The 13609-nt window shown below is 34.6% G+C and overlaps 1 protein-coding gene across 8 annotated transcripts in view; it reads left to right on the top strand.

Annotated features, from left to right (window-relative positions):
• The window catches only part of RAPGEF6 (Rap guanine nucleotide exchange factor 6), a 217613-nt gene that overhangs the window by 184753 nt on the left and 19251 nt on the right, over positions 1-13609 (top strand). For 6 of the 8 annotated variants that reach the window (XM_067731647.1, XM_067731645.1, XM_067731648.1 and 3 more), the window contains 4 exons: positions 1360-1571; positions 6886-7009; positions 9423-9446; positions 12799-13019. In XM_067731647.1, the coding sequence (XP_067587748.1) occupies positions 1360-1571; positions 6886-7009; positions 9423-9446; positions 12799-13019 (581 nt within the window). The remainder of the gene's footprint in view (positions 1-1359; positions 1572-6885; positions 7010-9422; positions 9447-12798; positions 13020-13609) is intronic. The other 2 variants (XM_067731644.1, XM_067731651.1) reach the window with 1 other exon arrangement.

The raw sequence follows: 13609 nt of genomic DNA, 5'->3' as shown, positions 1-13609 counted from the left end.
TGCAGGAGATTCACGTGGGAGAAAAGCCAGGGCAGTATCCCAGGCTAGCAGAAATAGAGCTTGTATGTGAATTGTTTTACCCTTTACTTCTCTCCAGCAAATGAAAATTGGCAGTTTTATGGCTGTTTACAACTCAGTTTCTCCCTTCTTTCTTGTGTTACTGTTAAATTCCTTCTTGCCAAGATGTTATATCACTGTGTGTACTGTGTTAATCTTACTTTCCCTGACACTCTCTGGTAAAGAACAGAGTCCAACCCCCTCCTAATTCTGTCAGCCTATGGACTCTGTTGTGTTGTTCCAAATACGGGATTCCTGGTTTGCCTTCTGGGTGAGTTACCTGCTTCAGAGAGCTGTGCTTTACCAGCTTTCATTGACATCTTCAGCTGCAGGCATTCTTTTTCAGCATTTTGTCTACTCAAAGTTTACCTTGACTATTTTTTGACAGCCTTTCTAATGTGTTTAGGAGTTACAGATATCTCTTAGTTTTGGTGGAGATGAAATTTGCATTCCTGTTATTCATCCTTGTAGTTGTTTGGGATGATTTCTGAGAAGCAGAGGGAACAAAGATACCTTAACTCCACACTTTAAAATCAGAAATCAAGAGAACATTTTAAATACCATTGTATTGGTAAAAGTCAGGTGGCTGAGAACAAAAGAGGGATTAACTGGTAAGAAAATTGCACTATTCATTCAGCAGCATACCTATGAGTTGGTAGTATAGAGGTAAGGGATAGGGAGGAGGAGTTGTAGCCTAATTGGCATGCATTATTTTTAAAGTTAGGACCATCTAAGTTTGTTTAAAATCCTATAGAGAGGAGACATTGAATATATGAAGGCCTGAGGGACAACAGGATTAGAATCTAGGGATATGGAAGTATTGGAATCAGGGACATGAGTGGCCAAAATCTCAAGGAAAGAAGGTTTTCAGCCCCAGAACTTGCCTTGCTTCTTATATAACGCTTGTCATCACTTACACCACTCTCAAATAGGTAATTTGTCCATAAAGTTATTTCTGAGCAAATAAAAAAACATTGTGATACTTGAAGTTTATTTTTAAGTTAAATGCCTATTTTATGGAGTTACTATATTTGTGATTTACATGCAGACTACAAAATAAAGGCTGTTGGTATACAACCATAGGCAAGTAATGTAGTTCCTTTGAAGGAAGTTTTCCTTAAGATCAAGGAGTCCCTTTTATTTATTTATTTTTTCATGGTTCTCCTGTTTATTTCAACACATTGAAATTTGTCCCTGCTTATTTTACCTTTATTAGAAAGGATTGGTTTATACACTTTCCTGACCTGAGTCCTTTCTCTCCCACAAGTCCCTTTCTAATGTTTTTATTCTCATCTTCGGCAGTGGCTTGAACCTGGCATCTGTAGCACGACTCAGAGGTACTTGGGAAAAGTTACCAAGCAAGTATGAGAAACACCTCCAAGATCTACAAGACCTTTTTGATCCATCTAGAAACATGGCAAAATATAGAAATATTCTTAGTAGTCAAAGCATGCAGCCTCCAATTATTCCACTCTTCCCCGTTGTCAAGAAAGATATGACATTTCTACATGAAGGTATTTAAAAGTAATTTGAAAATGAGCATATTTAGCTTCAGCTAATTCTCCATAATTGTGATGTGTTTAATGTATTTTCCAGTCTATTGATTAAAAGTCACTAAAGCTTTACCCAGTTAAATGCAGCAAATCTTAGGAGCCAAAACCCACATTATTGACAAGAACAAATGTAGGTGTTTACCCAATGCATTCAAACTTAAAGTTGACTTACAACCAAGATCAGACTTTTTGATCTTATTTATTGTTTTGTTTAGTAATATTTATCCTTCCAACTTAATTTTTTAATTACTAAACACATACAGAAAAGTACCCAGAACAAGTGAACAACTCAATGAATTATGACAAAGCAAACACCCATGCACCCAACATCCAGTCAAAGAAATAAAATATTGCCTACCTCCCAGCACCCCCACTCCTGCCCTTTCCTGGTGACCACCTTCATCTTCCCCAAAGATAACTAGGGTCTTGACTTCTAATACTGTGGTTTAGTTTCACCTGTTCTTGAACTTTATATAATCACAGAGTATGTTTATTTTTTTAGTTTTGGTTTGGCTTCTGGATTATTTTGGTCAGCATTAGACTTGTGAGATGAGATTCTTCCATGTTTTTGAGTGTAACTGTACTTCATTTTCAAAACTATTTAGCATTCATTCCATTACATAAATGCAATACAGTGGATTCATCCAATCCATTGATGAGCATTTGATAGTTTCCACTGTATATGAATAATGCTGCTATGAATATTCTTTCACATATCTCGTAGTGCACATGCATTTTTGTTCAGTATAATTCACAGTGAAATTTATGGGTCCTGATATTCATATAATCAACTTTGGAAAGCAGTTTGAGGTTAATCTACTAAAGTGGAACACTGGCAGTGTTTTTAGCATTCTTGTTGTTCCTCATTCTCACCAACACCTGGTAAATTGATTCTTTTTACTTTTATCCATTCCAGTAAGTGTGTAATTGTATCTTGATGTGGTTTAATTTGCATTTCTCTGATTACTAATGAGGCTGAACACACTTTTGTATATTTATTCGTCCTCTTTTGACAATTATCAGTTCAGTGTCCTGCTTATTTTTTATAATGTTCTGTTTTCCTAATATACTTTTTAAGAATTTTGTGTAAGTCCTGTATATAGTATGACTTGCCTTTTGACTCTCTTAAGGATGTCTTTTGATGAACAGCAAGTTCTTAGTTTTAAAAACCAAATTAACCTTTTGCCATGTGGTTTATCTGCAATCCCCTTAATTGATTTTTGTGAATGGTATTTGTCCTCCATTAACTTGCTGACTATACACAGTTTTACTCATTTTCTAGTGTTACACTAGACATTATATTGGGTTGGCCAAAAAGTTTGTTCGTTTTTTTCTAGTAGCTCTTAGTTGTCTTTCACTTCATTCGAAACAATTTTGTTAGATTGTATCATGACAGCTGTCATGTCAGCATGCATTTTTAAAAAACTTATCAAAATTGGTGGATTTTTGTGTAGCCATTTTAATATTGAAGATGGAAGAAAAAAGCAACATTTTTGGCATATTATACTTTATTATTTAAAGAAACGTAAAAATGAAACTGAAATGCACAAAAGGATTTGTGCGGTGTATGGAGAAGGTGCTGTGACTGCTCGAACGTGTCAAAAGTGGTTTGCGAAGTTTCGTGCTGGAGATTTCTTGCTGGACATTGCTCCACGGTCGGGTAGACCAGTTGAAGTTGATAGCAATCAAATTGAAATATTAATTGAGAACAATCAACATTATACCACACTGGAGATAGCCAACATACTCAAAATACCCAGATCAAGCATTGAAAATCATTTGCACCAGCTTGGTATGTTAATTGCTTTGATGTTTGGGTTCCACATAAGTTAAGCGAAAAAAACCTTCTTGACCATATTTCTGCATGTGATTCTATACTTAAAAGTAATGAAAACGTTTCGTTTTTAAAACAAATTTTGACTGGTGATGAAAAGTGGATACTGCACAATAATGTGGAACAGAAGAGATCATGGGGCAAGCGAAATGAACAACCACCAACCACACCAAAGGCCGGTCTTCATCCAAAGAAGGTGATGGATGTTGTGTATATGGTGGGATTGGAAGGGAATGAGTCTTCTATTATGAACTCCTTCCAGAAAACCCAATGATTAATTCCAACAAGTACTGCTCCCAATTAGACCAACTGAAAGCGGCACTCGACCTAAAGCGTTCAGAATTAGTCAACAGAAAATGCATAATCTTCTATCAGGATAACGGAAGACCACATGTTTCTTTTATGACCAAGCAAGAACTGTTACAGCGTGGCTGGGAAGTTCTGATTCATCCGCCATATTCACCAGAGATTGCACTTTCGGATTTCCATTTATTTCGGTCTTTACAAAATTCTCTTAATGGAAAAAATTTCCATTTCCTGGAAGACTGTAAAAGGCACCTGGAACAGTTCTTTTCTCAAAAAGATAAAAAATTTTGGGAAGATAGAATTATGAAGTTACCTGGAAAATGGCAGAAGGTAGTGGAACAAAAAGATGAATACGTTGTTCAATAAAGTTCTTGGTGAAAATGAAAAATGTCTTTTTTACTTAAAAACCAAAGGAACTTTTTGGCCAACCCAATATATTTATACTTGTTGATATTAATTCACGTAATATTTATTAGTACTTTGCTGTGTGTCAGGCAGTGCAAGAAGTTAGACCACTTAAATTCCCATTTGCTCACCTCCCGACATATACAGTTGTTTCCATGCCTTTAAATGCCACACTATACTATTGTTGTTTAGTAAAGTCAGTATTTATTTAGCTTTACCTGCATGATGATATTGTTACTTTTCCTGCATTTCAAAGTTTTCATATGGTTGGGTTTTTTTTCTCCTGTAGAACACTGATTATTATTCCCTTATGTGCAAGTCTACTGGTGATGAAATCTCTTACTTTTTGTTTATTTGAAAAATGTCTTTAATTAATATTCATTCATAAGGCATAACTTTGGTTGGCACTTACCTTTCAACATTTTGATATAACAAAACTGTCTCCTGGCTTCCATTGTTATTGTTGAGAAATCAAGTGTCAGTCTTATTTGTTGTTCCTTTGACAACAATCTACCCTTTTTCTCGTAGCTGCTTTATAATTTTCTCTTCTCTCTATCTCTGTTTTTCTCTAGTTTTGCTATGATGTGACTAGGTGCAGCATTTGGTTTTCTCTGACCTGGATATTTTTATTCATTCTGGAATTTTCTCCCAGCTTAATGTCCAATTTTTAAATTATTTCTTCAACTGTGTACTAATTTACTGTTAAATTCAGCAGCAAATTCCTTATTTCAGTTATTGGGTTTTTTTTTTCCAGTTTTACAATTTAAATTCATTTTTATCTTCATGTTCTCTGCCAAAGTTCTCAGTGTTGTTTTTAATAACCTTGGACATATTTACCAGTTACTATTGTGTTTGTCTCCAATAACTCCATAATCTAGATCCTTTATGAGTCTTTCTGTTGTGTTTTTTTTTTTTCCTTGCATTTCAATCATGTTGAATTTTCTCCTGATGTACCTGGTTATTTTTGACCAAATGGATGTGTATAAAGAAATTACAGAAATAATCTAGGGTTTCAGACAATATTACATTCCTCCAGAGAGAATTAAAGCTTGCTTCTGCCAGGCAGCTAGGGGTGCTAGCAATCCCAAAATCACCTTAAACCCTTTTCATATTTTGAGATAATTTAACACTGAACTTTTATCCCAGTCTGCATTTAGTTTATCTTTAGTCTGAGGATATATTATAGGCCTTCAAAATCCCAACCCAAAACATTGAAGATTTATCTAGACTTAAGTTGTTCTTCTCTAACTTCAAAGGTCATGGTGGCACTACTCAGTTTTTCAGCTCATCATCCCCTTTTCTGAAATCAGCAGATGCTGGGTCAAGCACTGGGAGATGCTAAACTTGCCACAGATCTTCATTATTGCTTCAGATCTTCACAGCCTTGATAGTTTTTTGATGACTTAAAACATTTTTTTTCTATTTTTGTCCAACTTTTCTAACTGTTCTTAGCAGATGTGTTGTGCCAATTAACTAGTTGTTCTGCCCCCACTTTCATTATCACTCCTTTTTCATAAGAAAATATCATTATAGGCTTCAAGTATATTTTTCTGACATGCTCCCTCAAAACATGTTTATGTGACTTGAAAGTATTTTGGGTTATCATTTTGTTTTCAACTCATGTTGAGACCTTGAACAATTTATATGTCCAATGGATAGGTGCCATTTACTACAAAAAGGGAGCCACCATGTGTTCCAGACCCATGTGGTTCTCAAACTTGGCTTCAGGGACTTGGAATTCCACAGACACCTCAGGGGCTATGTGGAAAATAAATAGGGTCAGACCAACTGTTAAAGACAGGTGTGATAAAAAAGTTAGATTACCCTTTGAACATATAATTTTTTGCCTTGTGGTTTGAACTGGGTAAGCCAACATATGGGCTAAGTCTGGTCTCATTCCTGTTCTCGTCAAAGAAAAGTAGACCATTTTGAGAGGTGTATGAGTTTTTTTCCTTAGAGAACTACTTAGTGAAACAGAAACAAAAACCATGGAACTTACAAACAAGCAAATTTGTGTTTAATGATTAAAGTCATGATTGTAAATTCAAATCCTGGGGAAGAGAGGATGCATGGCAGACTAGAAGATGTCTACCCCTACAAGCCAGCCACCTCTTAATTTTAACTAATTATTACCACTTGGAAGAAAGACCTATCAATACTTATTATTTAATCCCCCACCTACCCACCCCGCTTTTTTTCTTCGAGAGAAGTCAGAAATTCTTGTTTTCTTGGGATGTCTTCCACTTCTTAAGTGTTGACAACTCATTTTACAATTTATTTAAGTACCGTAAACCATAGAAACCTTACTAGATTAGTTAAGCCAAAGGTCACTGTTTGTGACCTCTGGCTAAAACCTAAGTTTTCGAGTGCTCTACTCTGCTGCACGTACTTGCCTAAGAGTGGGCTGAGCATCTGGAGAATTAGATTTGAGGAGCTGTATTTTTTACTAGGTGTGCCTACAGCATAATGAAATGGCTTTTAGAAGCTATGCACAGTTTCTCACTTTCCAATAATCATAATCATTACTTCCATAGGAATAGAATTTCTCTCATTAGCTCATTCCCTGGGAGCAGGATTAAACCATCTATGGGTTTATCAGTTCTTGAAAACAAAAGTGACAGTTTGATAAAGAAGGTTCTGATTTGTGCCTCCAACAATAACTTGACTTCTGCTACTTTTATATAGATATTTTAATTTTGGAAGTTAAAAAAAGTTACTTTTATTCTATAGGAAATGATTCCAAAGTAGATGGTTTAGTAAATTTTGAGAAGCTCAGAATGATTGCCAAGGAAATTCGTCAAGTTGTTCGAATGACTTCTGCTAACATGGACCCAGCTATGATGTTCCGACAGAGGTATGTCATTGAAGTGTGTAAGTGTTACAGAGTGGCACTGAGCATGATATAATATTTTTCATTTATTGACCATCTGCCGTTTGTTACGCAGTGTACTAAGTGCTTTACAGATGTCCCTCTCAAGTAATAGTTTGTCACTATAACCTTTAAAGGTTGGTAGTAGTATTGGCCTGCCTTTTACATATGAAGAAACTGAAGCTCAGAGCAGTTAGGTAATGTGTCCAGGATTACATAAATTGCTGAGATTTGAACCCTAGTTCTCTATTACTTTTTTGAGTACATAGATCTGTATTGTTATTGTTAATTAAAATGTCATCTAACTTAAATGTTTAAGTAAGTTGCTGATCTTTACTGAAATTATCACACAGGACAGATGCTTTCATCTGGTTTCTAACAAAATGTATGAAGTATTAGTCTTCTATTTTTACTGAATATGTCTTTTTATTGAATATTTTAAAAGTTCTATTTCTGCCTAAGTTCTACTTTATTCTTTTAAAATATATTCCTTGGTTTCAAGTCGTGGTACTGCTGTTTATTTGTATGTAAATTCTTTAACGCAGTTTAGAAAGTGCCAATTTAAGAATGCTCCATCTCTAATAAAAATGAAATAAAAATAAAAATTGCATTCAATATTAACCTGATCTTCTAAGAATGCTTTTTAAAATTCATTTTTAATGTAATAACAAATGTCTCCTCAAATTATATAAAACATAAAGTATGTTGTCAAGCTGTTCCTAGTAATTTCTGTAATTTTTAGGGTAAAAAGTTATTAGGGTTTTCATTTTTGGTCTGATTTTCTTCTGGGCCTTTGTGTATAGCTTCAGTACCTAAGAGCTTTAAAAATGAAATGTTTACCCAGGCAGACACAATTCTTGTGGCTTGAAAGAAATATAGCCTACTAAAGAAACAAAAATACTTGGTTTTTTAAAAGTTAGAGATGGAGTTTTTGTAACCAAACAGAATCAATGTGTGTCAGGATTGGTTTTTTTATTTTTGTTTTGTTTTGTCTAAATCACCGTTCAGGAGTCTTTGTTTTTATAAGTAGTTGACCTGATTGTTGCTCTAGTGTAGAAATTCTCAAAGTGTGGAGGAAGGGGTATATCATATCTCCTCTTCCCAACCCATCCCACTTCTGTCCCTGAGAATCACTACATGTAATGAGGGGTGTCATTGCTCAGCAGTGTAGAAGCAGAAAACAGTAAGAACCAGGGACCAAAGCAGACCTGGAGGATTTGTTTCTTTGTTTTTAAGTTTTTGTTTTTGTTATATGTCCCTGTACAGTGGCCCCACCACACCCTGTTGTCTTACACAGACATCCGTCTACTCATGTATTTTAGCACCCTCGTTCCTCAAGATGATAATGACTTTGTGAGCCTGCCAGACCAGTTGATAATATTTTAAGTACAGTGCTTCAGAAATGAGCAAAGGAGGAAGAAACTGAGGATGAAATCAGTGAACTTGGCTGTTTCCTTGGCCTAGGCTAGAGTAGAATGCAGTATAGGAAAAAATAAAACATAATTAGATTAGACTGAAGTTTTCCTGAATCAGTTGTATTTGTCAGCTAGTACTGAAATGTACTAGCTTTCTGTAAGCAAGTAATTGTCCAGTTTGGTGGTGTATAATATCTTGTGTAGACAAAGTACCCCTTTTATTTTAACAGTAGTCAGTGTACTTACTGAAAAACAGAATTTTGGGCTGGCCAGAGCTGGAGCTTATTGGATACAAGCCAGAGATATAATGAGACCAGTCAGGATTGGGGGGAAGGGGCAAAAAAATAAATGAGAATAAAAATTTTAAAAAGAATCTTGATTCAGCCGAATTGTAGTGTAAGGAGATACAGGATCATAAAGATTTTGATGATATATTTATACTTACATTTTAAGTTGGATTTGCTGGTCAAAATTTCTTGTTAATGCACATTGTAAGAGAATTTCTGCACTTAAAAATGAAATTATAAATTTTTGTTTCTTGTAATTTTATCCTCGCTTAAATGTATGGCTCAAAAATCCTTTTTTAAAAAAAGTGCAAAAGATCATATTCCTTAATTTAAGGTTTCCCTGAAAACTTTGAATTCAAAATTCATAGTTAGTAAATGTTTTCCCTTAAGCTTCTTATTAACATAAACCTCTAAATGAATTAGGTATTAAAAATATAATTGGTCTAAAAAAATATATTATAATTGGTCTAAAAGCATACTTTTAAATAGTGTGGAGTTTTTTGGCCTTCAGTACGTATCATAATTCATTTTACCCCCTTGTATTCCATTAAAGTCATTTTACTGTTAAGCTACCTTTTTTTTCTAGTAAAATTTTTCTGTTCTGTCTCCATAGTTTCTCTGACTCACGACTGTTGTCTTTTTTCTGTGCTTTCCTATTCAAACACATGCTTCAATGTTTGTGGCTCTTGCTTACAGGAAGAAGAGGTGGCGGAGTCTGGGGTAAGTGTAGAGACGAATGCAACTGGAATGAAGGTTGTGCAACTGTTAACATATACTGCATCCTTTTCATTAATGCACGCACGTAAAATAGCATGTGTTCTATTAACCCTGTCAACCTACATTCCTGACAAATAAATGCCTTTTGCTAACAAGGTTAAAATAGTGTTAGAACTAGCTTTTTTTCCCTTTACTTTTCCATTGTTGACGTCCCATAAGTCCCTTTTAGATTTTATTTAGCAGGGTCAGTTAGATAATGATGACGATAGCATATATTTATTGTGTGCTTCCTATGTGCCATATACTTCTCTGTGCACTTTATATGAATTATTTAATTCTCCAGCCACTCTGTGAAATAGATAATGTTATTCCCATGGTACAGATGGGGAAGATAGAGTTGTCCAAATTCCTAGAGCTCACTAATGGTGGATTCTGATTCATTAATGGTGGTAGTCTGATTCCAGAGTCCACACTATTTTCTTTTATTCACCTGCCATATTTTATAAAAATAAATGTTTAAGTGTATTAAAATGGGTAAAAGGGTTGTTTATAAAGATTACATTTTTCTATCAGTTTTCCAAAAGGGTGCAGCCTTTATCCAAACTATACTGTAATATTGAGTTTGTAAATAATTGAAATAGAGGATGATTTTAATTGTTCAGATCCACTAATACCATGAGACATACAGCATTGAGTTTTAAATTCCTACCACTTTTAATTAAAGACTCCCTTATCTCTCTTAAAACTGAAATAGAATCAGACCTAACAACACCTTTTGTTGTCAAGTAAGTTCAGATCTCTGCTTACAGATCTGTAATAGATAGCTAAGTATCCACGTAGAAATCATAGAATGTTTGGGATCTTATAAATCATCTATCTGATCCTTTCATTTTTAGTTGAAGAAAAAGGTGGGTTTTGTGGATGAGGGGATTTTAGTTGAAGAAAAAGATGGGTTTTGTAGATGAGCAAAAAAGAAGAATTTTGCTCTTTTAAGATTATAGTGAATCATTAAGTTAGATGCTTTTATATTACATATAAGAAGGATTTTTTGTGAGCCACTTACTTTGAGTCTTGTCTTATTTGTGGTCTTTTGTTTTCTGTTGAAGTTTGGTGAACTTGAATTTCCTTCTGCTTTCTTCCTTCTCTGTGTTTCTTCTGTGTTTTCTTCTATACTTTACATTTATGTCTTTGTCTTTTCTGGTTCTTCTCATTGAAGATAGAAATTGATTCCTAACGTTACTGTTATGAAGAAGAATACTTGAACAGTATATCTTAGTGGGGATTTTGGGGTGTTTGAATGACTTATGTAACACATTCACTGTTTATTTAGCTTTAGGGTTGATTTGTATGATGTTTGCAGGCACTAGATATTTTTGTTTTTACATCAAAGCATTTTGAAATTAGCTTAGAAGACATTGTCATTTATCATGAGATTTTCACTTATTAAAATTTTGTATGTATCTTGAATTTCTGGACACTTTTTTATGTCAGCTTACATAAAATTATTAAATACTTGTATTCAAATTTGCTCCTAAATATTAGGGCTTGATTTTACTACATTTCTTTGAATCTGAGGCATCATCAGTTGTTGGGACCACTGTTGTTTTATGTACCACGAAGAAAAGTCACTGCAGTACCTTGTTAACACTGAGAATTTTTTAACTTTATACTTGTTAAAAGAGCTCTTATATAAACATAGGTATGTGTTTTTATCACATAACACCTTTTTGCATTCATAAAAAGGAAAATATAAAATATAAATTAGTTTAGGTCTTTCTTAAACTTCTTCGTATTTAGAATATGAATTTTATGAATCACTTTTAGAGTTATTAGTTTCTGGGTTTTTTTTTTTTCCTCACACAGTATTGCCTTTTGTGCCGTCAAATATGTTGGTAATGCCACACTTCTTAAAACAAGCCATAAAAGAACAAAAAGCTGCTGGTGCTGGGCTCTTAGGTTGGCTTTGCAGATATTTAGGGCTAACTTCCTTTTGACACCTGCTTTGGGAATGTTGTTGAACTTGTTAGATTCACTACATCCTTATAATCATTTGGTTCCTGGAGGTTAAGGGAGTAATTCAGTAATGCCATTGGATTTTTTCCAAACCACTCTGAAAGTTTAGGAGTTTCTGCATATGTAAGTAGCAACAACCACATCACAGTTTCTGCCTGACCAGTAGCAATTGAAAGTTGCCATCAAATGTAAGACACACTCTTTTAAAGATCTTAAAATTACAACAGAAAAGTAACATTTTTTACAACTTTATTTCACTTAATTTATAATGAAAACATTAGGATTTTAGTTGTCTGTTTTAAACGGGGTATATGAGCACGGAAAAAAACAAATTGTTTTATGGTTGTGGTATGTGTATTTAGAATATCTTTGGGTAATTGGGAGGCTAACTTAGAAGACCCATAGATATCCTTATTATTTTAGAATTGGCAACTGCCTTTAAAATAAAAATTGTCTAGAACCTTGTGTTTTGCTATCCTTGTTACAAAGGACAAATAGCATTGCAGTTCCTGTTTTCCAGTGGTTCTAGATGTGGTTATTATAGAAAGAAGTCTGCCAAAAAGAGTACAGTTGGATGTGAAGCTATAGCTTGTTTCAATTGTAGTTATTCCTACCCAGCTAGTAGTTTCATCACATTTAGAGGCATTGCAAAAGAAAGATCCCATATCCCCAGTCCAGAAGCCACATATTGCCCAACCATTTCATATGTGAGTAGAAGCATTGAGTAGCTTTTTATTGCATTTTTGATCTCTGACTATATTGAATTGAGTATAAATGGTGTTATTTTTCTTACTGGTTGTTCTATTTGAATTTTGGTCAAAATCTGGTTACTGGTAAAATCGGTGAGCATGCTCGGAGTGGGCCAGCTATATATAAGAATGGTGATGGCGATAGCATGTCCAAAGCAGCATGTACAAGCAAAGCTGCTCTAGAAACTCCCCTGCTGAAGAATCCTGGTGCAGAGATCTGGCTCAGGGTGGACTTGTCCTGAACTAGGCTCTTGCCATATCTTCAGAGTGTGGATGGCCATAGGGCCAAAGGAATGCTTATACTTGTCACAGTTGTGCCATGGGTTGCAAAGGCACCAAACACAGGTCTGATGGAATTTGTTGCTTTGGGGGGAATTGTTAACTTATTCTTTTGAATTCTGAACTTTGCTGAATCTGAAAACTCAGAACATTGCCATATGTGCCATATTACTTTGCATTAATGCTCTTCATCTTTTAACTCATTTGCATCAGCATGCAGTTGCATTAACAGAACAGAATTCTTTTAATTTTCAATCTGCCATACTTAATTCTCATCTTTACAGTCCCTTATTGTGATCTCCATCTTCTTACAGGTCACTGAGTCAAGGCAGCACAAATTCAAACATGCTGGATGTTCAGGGAGGTGCTCACAAAAAAAAGGCACGCCGTAGCTCTCTGCTTAATGCTAAGAAGCTGTACGAAGATGCCCAAATGGCAAGGAAAGTGAAGCAGTATCTTTCCAGTCTGGATGTAGAAACAGATGAGGAGAAGTTCCAGGTGATGTCATTGCAATGGGAGCCTGCATATGGTACCTGTAAGTATAAGTTTTCACTTACGTGACACTAAACAGCACAACAAAATAGAAATTTGTTGCTCTAGTATTATCCTGAAGTCCCAAGAAAATTAACTTTCACTCACAAAAGTTTACTGACATACCTCAAGCATCATGTGATCATGTTAATCAGATACTGAATTCTCATCCATTCCTGATGATACTCTGTGCAAGAAATGGAGTGATATAGTTCTTTAAAAAGCATTTTGAAGTCTTCTTATAAAAAGCAAAACATTATAGAGGAACCCTTCTCTTTGAGAATGTTCTGATCTTCATCCCTAAATGAAGAGTAAAATAAGTGAAAAATTTCTCTTTCCTAAAAATTTTACAGATAATATTTACCAACTGAAAAAATACAATAAATTTAATTAATATACTGTTAGAGATAATAGGTGTATTATAGGCATCAGTAAATAAAGTAAAACAAGAAAAATTAGACGTATTCTAATATTTATAAATAGAAAATATGAACAAAATAGAGCCTATTCTCAATACTGTTTTTTTTTTAATTAAGTACAAACAATAGAATGTATGTGTCTCTGGGTCAAGGAAATCATGAGTTGTAAAAGCAG

The sequence above is a fragment of the Pseudorca crassidens genome, chromosome 3 (assembly GCF_039906515.1).
Source record: "Pseudorca crassidens isolate mPseCra1 chromosome 3, mPseCra1.hap1, whole genome shotgun sequence".
Taxonomy (NCBI): Eukaryota; Metazoa; Chordata; class Mammalia; order Artiodactyla; family Delphinidae; genus Pseudorca; species Pseudorca crassidens.
The sequence above is the reverse complement of the archived record's forward strand: the minus strand, read 5'-3'. Positions and strand labels throughout refer to the sequence as shown.